General features: G+C 33.7%; 1 protein-coding gene across 2 annotated transcripts in view; it reads left to right on the forward strand.

The window, feature by feature from the left end:
• PRMT7 (protein arginine methyltransferase 7) overlaps positions 1 to 16196 on the forward strand; it is a 248103-nt gene that overhangs the window by 11232 nt on the left and 220675 nt on the right. The window contains exon 2 of one of the 2 annotated variants that reach the window (XM_089798974.1): positions 1377 to 1614. In XM_089798974.1, the coding sequence (XP_089655100.1) occupies positions 1377 to 1614 (238 nt within the window). The remainder of the gene's footprint in view (positions 1 to 1376; positions 1615 to 16196) is intronic. The other variant, XM_089798975.1, reaches the window with a different exon arrangement.

Here is a 16196-nt window from a genome sequence, read left to right on the forward strand (position 1 = left end):
AGTTTCATCAACTTTGAGAGTGTTTCCAAACGGGGCAAGCAATTTGGTTAGAAAGGCCCAAAGAATGGGGGGGCATTTTAATAAGTTAACGATCTAGGGTTAGAAAGAGCCATAATTTCCTCAATAATGGCTTTGAGTGATCATTCCAATGCATAAAAAATGGAGTTACCAGCTGCCCAAAATTGATTTTTAATAACAATAGACTGCATTTTATGATTTTTAAAGGAGAAAAGAAACTCTCTTTGGATCATACAACTGAGCAAAACATGAAACCACAATTGCTTATTTGAAACATTTAGAATCCACTTATCTATAAATTTGTAGGAGGGCTTTTGAAAAGAATTTAAAGTAACGAAGAATGCAACAACATTTCTTAAGTGACAAGATTCAAGAAGTCGCACCAGCGATTTCCTTATTAGGGCAAATGGTGAGACACTTAATTGGGGTAAGAGTGCACTTACTTTGCTCCCCTCCTACTTGCCCTTGTCCATGCTCACCTTGTTCAACCACATAGAACTTAGTGGAAGCTAAAATATGTCTATTTTCACTAGACAATGCTTCACGTTTTAAATCTATTCCCTTTGACAGAGTTGGCAAGAGGGCTGTAACCTTCTGCCATCCCTCCACATGAAAGTGCAGATGGCCATAGTCCTCTGCAATTAAGGCTAGTACCGCCAAATACAAACTGACATACAACACAAGGACACATTTGAAGGCAAGAAAGAGGACAATTAAGAGGGAGGGAAGAAATGCCTACACAGATCCACTCCTTGAGGGTTGTCACCAGATCTGCAAGCCACATCAACCGTATAGAGGTTTTCCTCACTAAACGCACCAGAGCCTTCATCATCCCATTGTATCTCCAGGAGTAATATTCTTGGTCAAGACCCAATGAGTATATATATCTGTACACAAAATTACTTCTATCCAAATGTGGCCATGCCTGTTATCCCGTTTGTACCCAGTCTCTTTCAGGGTCTTTTGTTGTTTTGCATGTGGGATTACCAGGCTTCATCTAGAACTCTGTGAACAAGCAGAAAAGAAAATAATTGACCAGTGTAAAGTTTGTTAACTAATAGAAATTATGAGTGAGTATTGAAATTCTAATGACCAACATAAAGAACCTATAACAGTAGCAGAAGCACATCATCTTCAGACACCATGACATACAACTCTCAAAGCTAGTCTGCCAAAGTAAATCTTTTTTGATATTTAGTCATTTGAAAAATTATGAAGCCAAAACTGTTGATTGGTTTTCTGGAAATTTTGTAGTTGAACATATTCATGGGGGTGAAAATTATGCATTTTATTTTCTCTTATGTTACCTCTTTTACTTTGGAATTTTCATGTGCTTAAAAGTAGCAGTGTTTTCACAGTGCAGGCAGTGGCTTGTTGTCCATGATGTCCTTACGTGCCATGAGAGAAATTGTTCCCTCCCCCGAAAATTATCCAAAGGAGGGTCTTGTTACAGCTTGTGATTCTTATCTTCCAATGATAAAAGTAGCTCGGAAGGTTTTGCAGCTCAATGGAATGGAGGATGCAATACGCCTTATTCACAAACGGTCTGATGAATTACAAATCGGTCTTGACTTGCCTTCTCGTGCCGATGTTCTAGTAAGGAATCTTCAGATGATAAATTTGGTTTTTGGACATTTTTTGGCATTTTAGAGCAACATGACATACAATATATGAAGTTTCAATGTTTGAGTTTGAATTGAATGCTTTATGTTTACAAAGTACTAAGTAGAGAATAAGTATGAGGAGGGTCCTTATGGTTGAAAATCTGTGTCAGATAGGGTCTGTATATAAGGGAACTGGAAAATAATTGATCCTCTACTTTGTGCTATAGACAGAATCCAAAGAAACAATTCAGCAAGTTTAATACTTGCTTTGCGCTATATGGTGCACAAAAAGTTAGCAAGTCATATCACATGGCACCAATTTGTTTTACCAATCTCTTGACTGAATGCAAGCTATTTTATAACATGAATCTGGGTTGAATGTGTTCGTAAACGTCTGTAAGATGATTTTCAGGGCACACATGTATGGCAGAACATTAGAGGAATAGCTTAGAAATAAACAAATAATAGCTGTGGATTTCTGAGTTCAGTTGCCTTCATTACTTAAGTTTGTGGGTATAAGTTATACAGGCATTCCATTGACATGGCATAGTAAATAGAATGTGTAGATGCTTTCATTACTTCGATTTGTTTGTATAAATTATAATAAGGGAAATTAAAATCAATATGGTTCAAAATGGAAAAAACACAAGAAAAACATGGCAGATTAAATACGCTAAAATACTCACCAGAATATAGAAAAACAATTGCTGTTGTTAACTCCTGCCAAATATAGTGTGCAGAAAGAGAAACAAAGTTCAAAGTAAAACATATATAAAGTTTCAATGTTTCTAATCTCTCACCATTATTCACATGGGCTTTATGACATGCTTCTTTAACTAAAGACTGCGTGATGTTGTTCTTCTAGTGGATACAGTTCTCAAATCATGGCTATTATGGCTCCATGTTGGAAGATTTTCTTGATATAAGTAAAGATTATATATAGATGTATGTAGTATAAAATTTAAAAGTTCTCTAGTTAGATCACATGTATCTGATGTGGAAGTGTATGTGTATGAAAATCTCAATAGATCAAGTATGAACATAGAAGAAATACTTATAATATTAACCAGATATACAAAAACTTTGATAAATGAGTCCACGAGACATGACTGTAGTCCATTAGCATAGGACACATAGCTTATAAAATGTCAAGTGACTCGTATCTTAAATGATTTGGCTTGTTGAGAAAATAGTGTTGTTTTACGTTATGTAATATCGCTGCATACATATTAATATAAATATTATCTTACTAAATTAATTCTCATCAATGACTAATAGTTAGATTAATAATAATTGAATAATAATAAAATAAAAATACTTAATAATAATTAAATAAATAATATTTAACGTTTAATAATATCCTTATTCATATATTGTTGAATTGCACTACTAAGTTACTAACATCAGTTCAATAGTTTGCCAACACTGGATTACACAGCAACCATTCGATGCCCCATGATAAGAAATTTATTATCGGGTTTATAATAGAGGATTGGTGCGATTTTACCCAAGCTCAATAATCCAAAACAAATTTATTTTGTAATTGTTGAGCATATTGGTAGATGGTGATTTGAGGAATACGAGCTTGCCAAAAGTAATAGATGTTTGCTATGGACAGATGATGTTTAGTCACCGATGACTAAGCAGAAACTAGGTTTAAATATCGATTAGTCAAATAAGGAGAATAATGATTCCAGTGTTCACTACATATATCAAAGATATCGTATGAGATTATACATCCTTAACTTTACTACATGCTTCATGAAATTATAATTATAATCGGGTAAGACAGTGTTCGGAAGAATTGGGGAATAATACGACAAATGATTGATATGAAGGGTGCTGAGAGTGAAGAGGCATGAAGCATGCCCTTTCCAAAATGTGACTTACCAAACTACCAAGATATGACAAGACATTCATATTCATTCCGACAGCCATTGTGGGAAAGATAAGAAAAAAGGCATGAGAAGCATATACAGTGATCAGACTGTAAGCCTGAAACTAAGCGACAACAGAATCAAAGTTATATACAATCTGCTGCTATCAAGTATGCTTCAACATCCTATCTTTCTCTAGTAAAAAGAATAATTGTAATAAATAAGAAATATACGCCTTTTACTCAGATTAATAAAGCACTGGAAAATATGTATAACTATAAACCTCATGCTCGGAAACTATTACTTATTTATGCCTGAGAAGGAAAGGACAGATGTCTCCGACCTGTTAAAATTCAGCCAGTAGGCTTTCCCAAGATAGGATAGGACTCAATGTCCTTTTTAAACCTTAAGGGCGCAGTCCCAACACAGGATAAGGGCTTGTATCTATAAACTTTGATGGGACGTATTATAATTGGTATCAGGCGCCCTGGTTACATTCTAATCTTCTCCCTTCTCAACTGGAGTAGTAATAAGGGCCCCATGAACATTAGAATCATAAACAATGAATAAGTTCCTTACTTTGTATTATGGAATAGCATAGTTTTAAGTTAACATTTCTAGGTCAATCCAACATAAACAATAAGTATATTAAACATGGGGACAATTATGGTTATAGCAGGCCAAAGCCTAGCAGGGGACATTACAATTGGTATCAGAGCTAAATCCTGCCATCCTGTTAATGCAACAGAGCCGAAGGCCAAAAAGGGGCTTAGAAAGGAAAAGAAAGAAACTAGCAGCAAATCCTAATATCAACCAAACCATATTATGGGTGGACTGACATGTGATGAAATGGAAACTTTTATAGAACTAACAACCAAGACATTACTGTAACAAAATGAGAGAATCCAAGTCGTTATGCAAGCCTTGCAAAACATGAATACTTTAATCCATGATCTCAGGACAAATCCTGGTGGAAAGGATACTAGTACAAATCACTGAGAAAATAATAGTAGGTCATCCACACCTAAGTTCCCGAAACCTATTTTTCTACAAAGAAAGTATATCCCAAGAGAAGAAGAAGAAATCAGTCACCTCTGTAACAACACAGAGGAACTGGCAGAAGCTTACACAAATTTAAAACCTGAATGAGGAAAAGCATTTTATTCAGGAATTACTGTGAAGCAAAGAAATTAGAAGCTCCTAGGAGAGAAATGAGACAGTCTAGTAACGACGTAAAACACAAGATTAATAAGATAACCTTCCCTAACTTTGATAGATCTGACAAAATCACAGCTCATGGACGACTCCAAAAATTCAATACTTATTTGTCCCTCAACCCTATGATAGGAGAGGATGTTGTCCAATTTGCCATCCTACACTTGGAATGCTTAGCCCATGAATGGTGGCACCATGGAATCTTTACTCGAGGGCACCAAAATATAACTTCTTCTGAAGAATTCTTTCAGAAATTAGTCAAATACTTTGACCAAAAACATCCGCAAAAGGGTTTCAAGGATCTAACTCAGCTAAGACAAACATGGAAAGTGGATGAACTCATCACTAAGTTCCAAAGAATTCCATAAAGAGTTACAGGGATAGACGGGGAGCAGCTAACCTATTTGGTTTGTGGATGGGCTGAAGAATCATTGAAAGAATTGGTGGGTGGGCACAAGCCAACAACTCTAGATCATGCTATTGAACTAGCCTTAAGTTTAGAGCCATCCATTTCTAATAACAAAGTCTCAAATGATCATACAAAGACCCTCCATAAGAGGGACAACCACCGCAAGGATTACCTAGACAAAGATGAATTGTAAAGGAAGAACATGTGCTTTGTCACGTCCCCATTTTAAAATATAATTTTAATAATAATTAAATAAATAATCATAAGAAAATCATATTCAAGTATGGAAATGATAAATAAAAATTACATATATAATATATTATCAATAAAATAATATTTAGTATAATATTTAAAATAATTAAATAATAATAAATTTAATATGAATAAATAAATTAGTTAAACTATATAGAAGGGAATATTGTAGGAAGTAAGGCAAGAGCCTACAACACAATGGTAACACTTGTGAGCCTCTCATGTGGGAGATCTTGGGTTCGAATTCGTGTAACACATAAAAAATAATTAATTACAACAAATAACAATAACTAATCTAGGCTTCGGCCTTTTACTGATCTAAAAAAAAAATATTGTAGGAAGTATGTTATCTTTCTAAATAAGATTTAATAATAAATGATAATAAATACAAAATAGATAAGTAAATAAATAATATAATATAAATTAACTAAATCTAATAAAAGTCAAGAGATGTAATAAAAAGATGTGACTCTTTAAAATTGAGGTATCAAAGGGAGGATAGTTCATTTTAAAGAGTAAGGAAGAAGAGAAGAGTTAAAGAAGGATTATTAGAAGAGGAATAAGAAGAAAACAAGTGACTTTTTAAAATATTTTCAATGATGAAAGAATGTGACTCTTTGAAAGGGTTGTGATTATGAATGGTTGACTCTTCAAAAATATTTCAACTATGAAGAGTTGTGAGTTTTGACAAGGATTCTGATTGTGAAATGTTGTGACTTTTTCATAGTATTGTGATTATGAAGTGTTGCAACTTTTTGGTAGTATTGTGATTATGAAGTGTTGTGACTTTTCAAAGGATTATGATTATGAAGTGTTATGACTTTTCCAAAGGATTGTGATTATGAAGGGTTGTGACTTTTCAAAAAGATTGTGATTATGAAGGTTTGCAACTCTTTGAAAAGGACATGGATGATAAAACAATTATACCTAAGAGAGTTGAACTACAAAACCATCAGAGTAGAGAAAGTAAAGAAACTAAATTAATATATATTGAATGTTGGGAATTGAAGTAATATATATTCTATGAAGGATTATAAAATGAAAAACTAAAGGGAACCAGAGGTGTGTTCATTTGATATGTTTTTTGCAGAAATAAATATGAATCATTTGGTAGATAAAATTATCAAGATGAAGGATTGAGATGAGAACTTTATAGTTCTCATAGAGATCAAGTAAGAACTTGGTAGAGGGCATTCATTAGAATGTCGAGTTTCTTTTAAGAGAACTCAAAGATTAGAGGACATTCTTGATTGAATGTTGGGATTCCCAATTGGGACCTAGAGAGAGATTTGTGGAGAATCTCTTAGAGACAATATATATTGTAGTGGTAAATCATATCCATATGTTAGAGACAAGAGGCTTGGTTAGAGGTGGGATCTTTACCAAGTATGTATTGTTAATGAGTTCACTCATTAATAGAGATCCCAGAGGCCTTAGAAGACGCTCTTGACATGATGGTTTCCTAACTGAGAGTTATTCTCATTAGAGGGTTAGGTAAATCTGAGTAGAGCCTCCTTCAAAGGATCAGGTGGGTTTAGTATGGGAATTAGTACTTAGATGATTTAATAATATTCATCTTGTTAATTTCTAATGATTGTTTAATACTCGTATATGTTTATGTTGTCTTTTCCATCTACTAACATTTTTTACAAATTTTATGGATCAAAATAGCAGAAGGAACATTACAGTGGTATTAGAGCATGATCTTGCCATCTTGTAGGGTAAAAGAGGAGGAAAATAATTCATATGGAACACTAATATAGAAAGCCAATGAAAATTGGAATTTAGGGTCAATCATGTCAATGAAAACAACCTAAAAATTTAGAATAAAAGACGTACATCTTTCAAATCAATAGAAGAAACTATCTAATTGCTTGAGGACAAGCAATTTGAGGAAGGGTGGACTGTCATGTCCCCATTTTAAAATATATTTTTAAGAATAATTAAATAAATAATCATAAGAAAATCATATTCAAGTATAGAAATAATAAATAAAAATTACATATATAATATATTATCAATAAAATAATATTTAAAACAATTAAATAATAATAAATTTAGTATGAATAAATAAATTAGTTAAATTGTATAGAAGAGAATATTGTAGAAAGTATGTTATGTTTCTAAATAAGATCTAATAATAAATGATAATAAATACAAAATAGATAAGTAAATAAATAATATAATATAAATTAACTAAATCTAATAAAAGGTCAAGAGATGTAATAAAAAGATGTGACTCTTTAAAATTAAGGTATAAAAGGGAGGAGATTTCATTTTAAAGAGTAAGGAAGAAGAGAGGAGTTAAAGAAGGATTATTAGAAGAGGAATAAGAAGAAAACAAGTGACTTCTTCAAAATTTTCAATGATGAAAGGATGTGATTTTTCGAAAGAGTTGTGATTATGAATGGTTGTGACTCTTCAAAAATATTTTAACTATGAAGAGTTGTGACTTTTGAAAAGGATTATGATTATGAAAGGTTGTGAATTTTTGATAGTATTGTGATTATGAAGTGTTGCGACTTTTTGGTAGTATTGTGATTATGAAGTGTTGTGACTTTTCAAAGGATTATGATTATGAAGTATTATGACTTTTCCAAAGGATTGTGATTATGAAGGGTTGTGACTTTCAAAAGGATTGTGATTACGAAGGTTTGCAACTCTTTGGAAAGGACATGGATGATAAATAAAATATGGGAGGGTTAAAAAACAATTATACCTAAAAGAGTTGAACTACAAAACCATTAGAGTAGAGAAAGTAAAGAAACTAAACTAATATATATTGAATGTTGGGAATTGAAGTAATATATATTCTATGAAGTATTATAAAATGAAAAAACTAAAGGGAACCAGAGGTGCATTCATTTGATATGTTTATTTCATAAATAAATATGAATCAATTGGTAGATAAAATTATCAAGATCAAGGATTGAGATGAGAACTTTATAGTTCTCATAGAGATCCAGTAAGAACTTGGTAGAGGGCATTCATTAGAATGTCAAATTTCTTTTAAGAAAACTCAGATTAGAGGGCATTCTCTATTGAATGTCGGGATTCCGAATTGGAACCTAGAGAGAGATTTGTAGAGAATCTCTTGGAGACAATATATATTGTAATGGTTAATCATATGCATATATTAGAGAGAAGAGGCTTGGTTAGAAGTGGGATCTCTACCAAGTATATTAATGAGTTCACTCATTAATAGAGATCTCAGAGGCCTTAGAAGGTGCTCTTAACATGATGATTTCCTAATTGAGAGTTATTCTCATGAGGGTTAGGTAATTCTGAGCAGAGCCTCCTTCAAAGGATTAGGTGGGTTTAGTATGGGAATTAGTACTTAGATGATTTAATAATATTCATCTTGTTAATTTCTAATAATCATCTTATATCTATTTATGTTGTCTTTTCCATTTGCTAACATTTGTTACAGGTTTTAAGCATCAAATACTCAAGATGGGAGAAGGTACAATACATGCTTCAAATGTCAAGAGCCATGGGAAAAATGACACAATTATCATAATTGAGGGTTACACAAGAAAAAGTGGTGCTATAGATGTAAGGAAAGATGGGAACCCACTCATAAATGTAAAAATCAAGCCTGCCAATTAGAAGCAACTTCAAAAGAAGAGAATGAAGAGATTCCCAACAAAAAGGCTACGTATAAGGATGAAGAACAATTAACTCTGGCCACCATCACTCAAACATCTAGACACCATGCTTTCTGAATAAAAAACACCCTCAAGGGACAAAAAGTCATCACCGTAGTGGACAATGGAGCTTCTCATAATTTTATAAATGAGAAATTAGTGGCAAAAAGGAAGTTGGAGAATAAAGATTTCAAAGGCTTCAGAACAACAATTGTAATCAGAGTCATGGTCGAATGCTCGAAGATAGTACCCCAGTTAGAAGTACTTCTGGGGAAGCAGCCCATTGAAGAAGACTTCTATTTGGTACTGTTAAATGCCAATTTGATATTAGGCACTCCATGGATATATTATTTGGGATGCTTTTTGTTCGATCTGCCAAACTTAACAATTTGTTTCCAGCATGAAGGGCAAGAAGTGACACTAAAAGGGCTACCCAATGGATCCCAAAAGTTAGTTTCTTCCAAGAGGATGGAAAGAATTTTTAGGAAATGTCAATTGGAATGGGCAACACAATGCATTGTCCTCGACAAGTCTACACCACATGAGAAGGCCATTCAGATTGATATAAGACCTATCCTAAAAAGCTAAGTTGCTGGTTTGGGTTTTGGTATGGATGTGGGTTCGAAATTCGTCCATTTTTTTTTGGCTAGGTTCTGATTTTGCAGCAAATAATTTCATACACCACTATGCTAATACTAAAGCAACTTAGCAAAAAACACAACCGCATATATTAGTGTTTTAGTCCAAATGACATAACAAAATGCCAAAATACACCACTATATCATTTCGGTTAAAAATAATAATGTCAACATTAATAATTAGTCATTAGTGATCAAATTTCAACAAAAACCATCAAACAAATATCATCACTTTGCTGTTGCAAATTAGAAGCACAAGAAGTGCCACTAGCATCAATTACAAGTGCATCAACATGGGCTTCCAACTCCACACACTCTTATTCAACATCCCAATGCTATGCCTCCCCTTTTTGTTTGCATTGTCTTTGTGTGTTGTGTGCCTCAAGTTTGAATGCACAAAGACCAAGTTATTTGCCTTCTATTGCATTTTATTGAGTGGATGAGGTATGTGCTCCAGTTCCTCTCTGGTCATGATTAACTAGCAACCTATCAAGATTTAAAATTTTGAAATTAGAGAGTTATGTAATGAACCCATGTGATGTCCCCAATTTTTAATGTATTAATTAATTGGTTCCAAAGATTAAATTAAATAATAAATGACCTTTGATTAATCAACAAATATGGGCCCAAATTAATAAACTTCATGATGGATTATAAATCCTCCATCTAAGATAGACTTACATGGAACTTGGGGATGGGGGATGAGGCTCTCTTTTGGCAAGAGTCTTGGGGAGGATATGGTGCTTTGGAAAAGGATGGTAAACTAGCCCAATTAAGGTTGACACTTGAAGTTAGATGGGGAAAAAGAATTATAGATTATGTGACCTTTGAGGATTGAGGAAAAGGTTGGAAATGGAAGGATTATAACATACGAACCTCCCTCCTAAGGAATCAAAAGATCTAAAAAGAACCTTGTCAAAGAGGAAAGTAACTTTCAATTTTGGCAAAGGACAAATTGATGTGGGATGGAAGCAAGAGCAAGGAATACAACTCGAAGGAGGGGTATAAATTCCTCATGTCTCTCAAGAGGAGCACAAAGGACTCCCTCTCTACAACATTATGTTGGAATAAAACTTGTTTGCCTAAGGCAAGATTTTTCACTAGTTTGTTTTAAATAGGAAGGTCCTCACCACCTTTTTTTGCATTGCCCTTATTCAAGTCAATGCTGGAAATGGCTCTGTTCACAATTGGGATGGGTATCAACATTTCCAAGTCCTATAATTGATATGCTACAAGCTTGGTGCCTCCTTAGAAAGAATAATATTTATAGCTCTTTATAGGTATCTACACCTTCCATAGTCCTATGGGAATTATGGAAGGAACACAAGCCAAGAATTTTTTAGAATAAGAAGATGAATATAGAACGACTCATAATTAAAATTGAGATTTCTGTCATTGAGCTTACCAATAGTCGGGTTTTGAATAAACAAAAGGAGACTATAATGTCTCATTGGGACAAGAAAATGAGAGGCAGGTGGATAGGTCTAAAATTATATCCCTTTATAGGAGTAGGGGGTTAACTTCAAAAAGCAAATGAGAGATGTGTTAATGGCAACCACCCCTGGAGGGATGATTTAAACTCAAATTTGACGGAGCTTCAAGAGGGAATCCGGGCAGGACATGCATTGGTTGAAGTATCCTTAACTCAACCCTTCAAAGATTGTTTCCCAAGCACATACAATCTACAATGAACATTGAATTCATGCTTTTTGCAAGCACTGATGATTGTGGTCTTGACGCTCTTAAAGACAAGAACAATGTTGATGCTCATAAATGGGAGTACTTCTCTTGGACAAATGTACTTGCACCTACAACCCATTGCCATCAAAATTCTATCACAAGTCCATTCGTAACTAGCATTTCAAGTTCTATATGTATACTATAAAACACCCATCCTATCTCGTCCTCACCTTGTTCTACTGAAACATCATTTCATAATTGCCATTTTCAAGTTCTATATGTAGAGTATAGAAAACCCATTCCATAACCTATTTTAAAATCAAAACAGTTAAAATCAGGATTAAAATTTTAATTTAAAAACATATGAAGTTTACTAAATTAAAATGACTAAATTTCTTAAACATATTTAAATTTAAAATGATTTAACTTACCTTCAAGAGCTCCAATTGCGAGAATTTTCTAAATATGGCTTGCGTCATATGGTGGCTTATGATGAACATTTGGATCCCTTGTGCATCTTCATACATTTGTTTAATCCACTCAATCTTAGTGCCAATATTTTGGAGCATTGGATTTAGTGCGCAACACAAGGTTTTCGAAAAATGTGTTCGAAGAGCTCCTCAACCAATAACCCAACCACCCTACAATTCGTGGCATTGTCAGTTATTACCTGAACAACATTCTGAGGGCCAACTTTTAATGGCTTTGATGAGAACATTTGCAATAATACTGACCAAAGGACAATTATTCCCATTTTTCCATCCATCAGATACTATGGATGTCACACCTATTTCGATCCATGAATCCTTGATGGACTGCATGACAACCTCTACATTGATCACCTCTCTATCCAATAAAGTGGTGCACACCTTCTCATAACCCGAGCCCTTGAACCCCTTTGGAGCCTCATTAATTGATCTCACCATTTTTTTGCCAATACGATGAGTGAACAACATTAAATGACAATCCATTTGCATGGATGCATCTCGCTTTGTCTTCCTTTGTTAGTGTAACAGACTTAATTCTTATGTTATACTGAATCACTGTTCAAGATCAGAATATGATGATGGATAGAAGATGGTATGGATTATTTCCTCAACTGCAAAATACTGGAAGTCGATAACAGAATTCTCCTGCTTTAAGATAACTTGAAGACTTGTTTATATCTGTGTTCGTTGTGTATCTTAAAGTAGAGGAGATCGGCAGATATATATATGCGGGCAGAATATAGAGGAGTCACGACTAATAGCCATGACTCATATTTGAGTCACGTCTATTAGACGTGACTATTATTAAGACAGAACTAAACGCAGATTATATTATTGCATTGATGTAATACTTGCGCCCGATAACAAATATGAACCTAATGCAAGCGCTCGATAACATTTATCGAGATTAATATAAACTGACATCCGAAATAATAAGTCAGTTCTATATTTAATACGATGAACCTCTAAATTAATGTGTATAGATATAAAATCTTTAATTTATATTTAGAATAACAATATATATATATATATATATATGTTTATCAAATATCTCATTTATAATATAACATAAGTATAATTATAATAGTTATGAATAACTCTCCAACTAATCTATACATTAACACTACCTCTTAGATTAGTAGGGTAAACATGTACAAGAGGTCTTTGATCATAAGACTTCTTTTATCCAATGTCAAATATAAAACATTGTAACACATGAGAGTTTGGTCTACAAGAATATCAATTTCATGATATTCACCAATCTCTCAAAAGCAATGGCCTATCAGAAACATCAACTTAATGATGATCACCAAATGCTTAGAGTGGTAATGGCCTATCAAAATATCAGGGCATGATATACACCAAGTACAGAAAACATATCTATACAAACAACTTGTAGATAATCAAATTAATGATATCAACTGCCTAGTTGTTTGATTTGCAAGATAAAGCCCTTACTTGAAACACTTTCACAAAAATGAATCATGCTACAAGTTATTGTAAGGACGTCACGTTACAACAACTTCTCCTGATACAAGTGAAAAACCTTTTGAAGTCGTCACTTCTTAAGAATTTAACACAGGTTTTAATTTATAATATATATAAAAATAATGTACAATAATCAATTTCTCTAAGATGTCCTCAAATTTTACAATCATACCAAGTTCTTTATGGAAAAGTTCCACCTTTGTCTTAGCAAGTGGTTTGGTAAGAATGTCTGCAATTTGATCCTCTGTACTAATATATTCCAACTTGATTACATCCTTCTCAACCATGTCTCGAACATAATGGTAAGGTATCTCGATGTGTTTTGACCTGTTATGAAACACAGGATTAAGAGATAGCTTGATGCAACTCTGGTTGTCACAATAAATAGTAGTAGGTGGAAGTGGCTTCCCAAATAATCCAAATAGAAGTTTCCTCAACCATACAGCTTCTCTTGCTCCCATAGATGCAGCTATGTACTCGGCTTCTGTAGACCTCTGTGCTACTGAAGATTGCTTCCGACTAAACCAAGATATCAATTCTGAGCCCAATGTAAAACAACATCTTGAAGTGCTCTTACGATTCTCCGAATTTCCTGCCCAATCAGAATCTGTATATCCCTTCAAATTTAATTCAGTTTTAGAGTATTTGAGACCGTATCCAATAGTACCATTGAGATATCTGAGGATGTGCCTTGCTGCCACCAAATGAGTTTGTTTAGGTTTGCACATGAACTGACTGAGAACATTTACAGCATAACAAATGTCAGGTCTTGTGTTCACCAAATACATTAAAGAACCAATTATCTGTCGATATAGAGTAGGATCAACACTTTCAGAATCTTCAGTTGCTTCTTTTAGTTTCAGGAGATTTGTTTCCATAGGAGTTTTCATTTCCTTGCTATCCAACATGCCAAATCTATTAAGTAGATCCAAAGAGTACTTGCCTTGATTTAGGAAGATCCCATTAGAATGCTGCCATACTTCTAATCCTAAAATATAGTGTAGTATTCCTAGATCTTTCATTTCAAATTCAGATGTGAGAGCTTGTTTACATTTTTCAATTAAATGATCTTCCCCTGTAATCAAAAGATCATCAACATATAAAACCATGATTAACATATCCCCTTGTATTACTTTGTAATATAAATTTGGATCTGCAATGTTTTTAGAGAAGTCAAGTTTGGTTAGATGCTGATCTATCTGTTCATACCAAGCTCAGGGAGCTTGTTTCAATCCATATAAAGCCTTTTTTAATTTGCATACATGTGTTTGTTTATTGTATACTTCAAATCCTTCTGGTTGTTCAAGATAAACTTCCTCTTCTATAACACCATTCAAAAATGCAGTTTTTACATCCATTTGATGAATTTTCCATCCCTTGGATGCAGCAATGGCTAAAACAGTTCTGACAGAGGTATATCTGGCTACTGGAGCGAAAGTTTCATCATAGTCTATTCCTTCCTTTCGGGAGAATCCTCTAGCAACAAACCTGGCTTTGTATTTGTCAATACTTCCATCTGCAACATGTTTTATTTTAAATAGCCATTTGGAGGAGACAACTGATTTATTTTTCAGTCTAGGAACAATATCCCAAACATCATTCTTAATTATAGAGTTATATTCTTCTGTCATGGCATCTTTCCAGTGTTGATGCTTTATGGCTTCTTTTACATCAGATGCTTCAGATTTGGAAACTTCACTCATTAATGCAATGTAACTTGAGTATATATTAGGACGTTTCCTCTCCCTAATGAAATCTGAAGGAATGGAATTATTTTCTTCAATTAGCTTTTTGGCCCATAAAGGTCTTTTCCTTTCCTCGGAGGTGTGAGTAATGTCCACAGGTTCAAGTTGTTTATCTTCCTTCATTGGAGACTCCCTCTCATTATTAGGGTTTTGTTCTTCTAGAGTTTCTTTTGAATTTGATTCATCTTTAGATCTTTTGTAAGCCAAATCTTCATCAAATATTACATCTCGACTTAGTTCAATATTCCTTTGTCTAGGGATATAGATGCGATATGCTTTTGAGGTTTCACTATAACTTACAAAGATTCCTTTCTTTCCTGAGGGCTATAATTTGGTTCTCTTTTCTTTAGGAATATGTACATAGACAGGACAACCAAAAATTCTTAGGTGATTAAGATCAGGTTTCTTCCCGGTAAATACTTCTTCAGGGGTCTTAAATTCAAGATAAGAGTGGGGACATCTATTTTGAAGGTAAACAACAAATATTTGAAGCTTCACCCCAAAGAAAAGTTTCAAGACTTTGATCATGAAGCATTGCTTTGGCAGAATGAACTATAGATCTATTTTTTCTCTCAGCTATTCCATTCTGTCGCGGATTGTAAGGAACAAAACACTCCCTCTTGATCCCAATAGTTTTACAATAGTCTATAAAGATATCAGAAATGTACTCTTTACCATTGTCTGTTCTTAATACTTTTATTTTCTTTCCAGAAAGGTTTTCTACAATGGCCTTAAACTCTTTAAATTTAGAAAGAATTTCCTCAGATTCTTTACTTTTAAGAAAATAGATCCATGTCTTCCTAGAGAAATCATCCACAAATATGATGTAGTATAGAGACCCTCCTAGAGATGGAACTGACATATGACCACATAAGTCTGAATGAATAAGTTCTAGAATTTCTTTGGATTTGATTTGACTATTATGGAATGTAGTTTTGATATTCTTCCCTAGAGCACAACCTTTACAAGTTCCTTCATGATATGGATTAAGCTTAGATATACCTGTTACCATTTTTCCTATAGAAGATAGTCCTTGAAAATGAAGGTGACCTAATCTCCTATGCTAGATTTCATTTTCTTTGAAGGAATCATGAATTAGAGCTGAATGAGAGACATAGTTAACCTGATAAAGACA

The sequence above is a fragment of the Cupressus sempervirens genome, chromosome 9 (genome assembly GCF_028749045.1).
Source record: "Cupressus sempervirens isolate cs-2001-9-10 chromosome 9, ASM2874904v1, whole genome shotgun sequence".
In the NCBI taxonomy this organism is placed as follows: domain Eukaryota; kingdom Viridiplantae; phylum Streptophyta; class Pinopsida; order Cupressales; family Cupressaceae; genus Cupressus; species Cupressus sempervirens.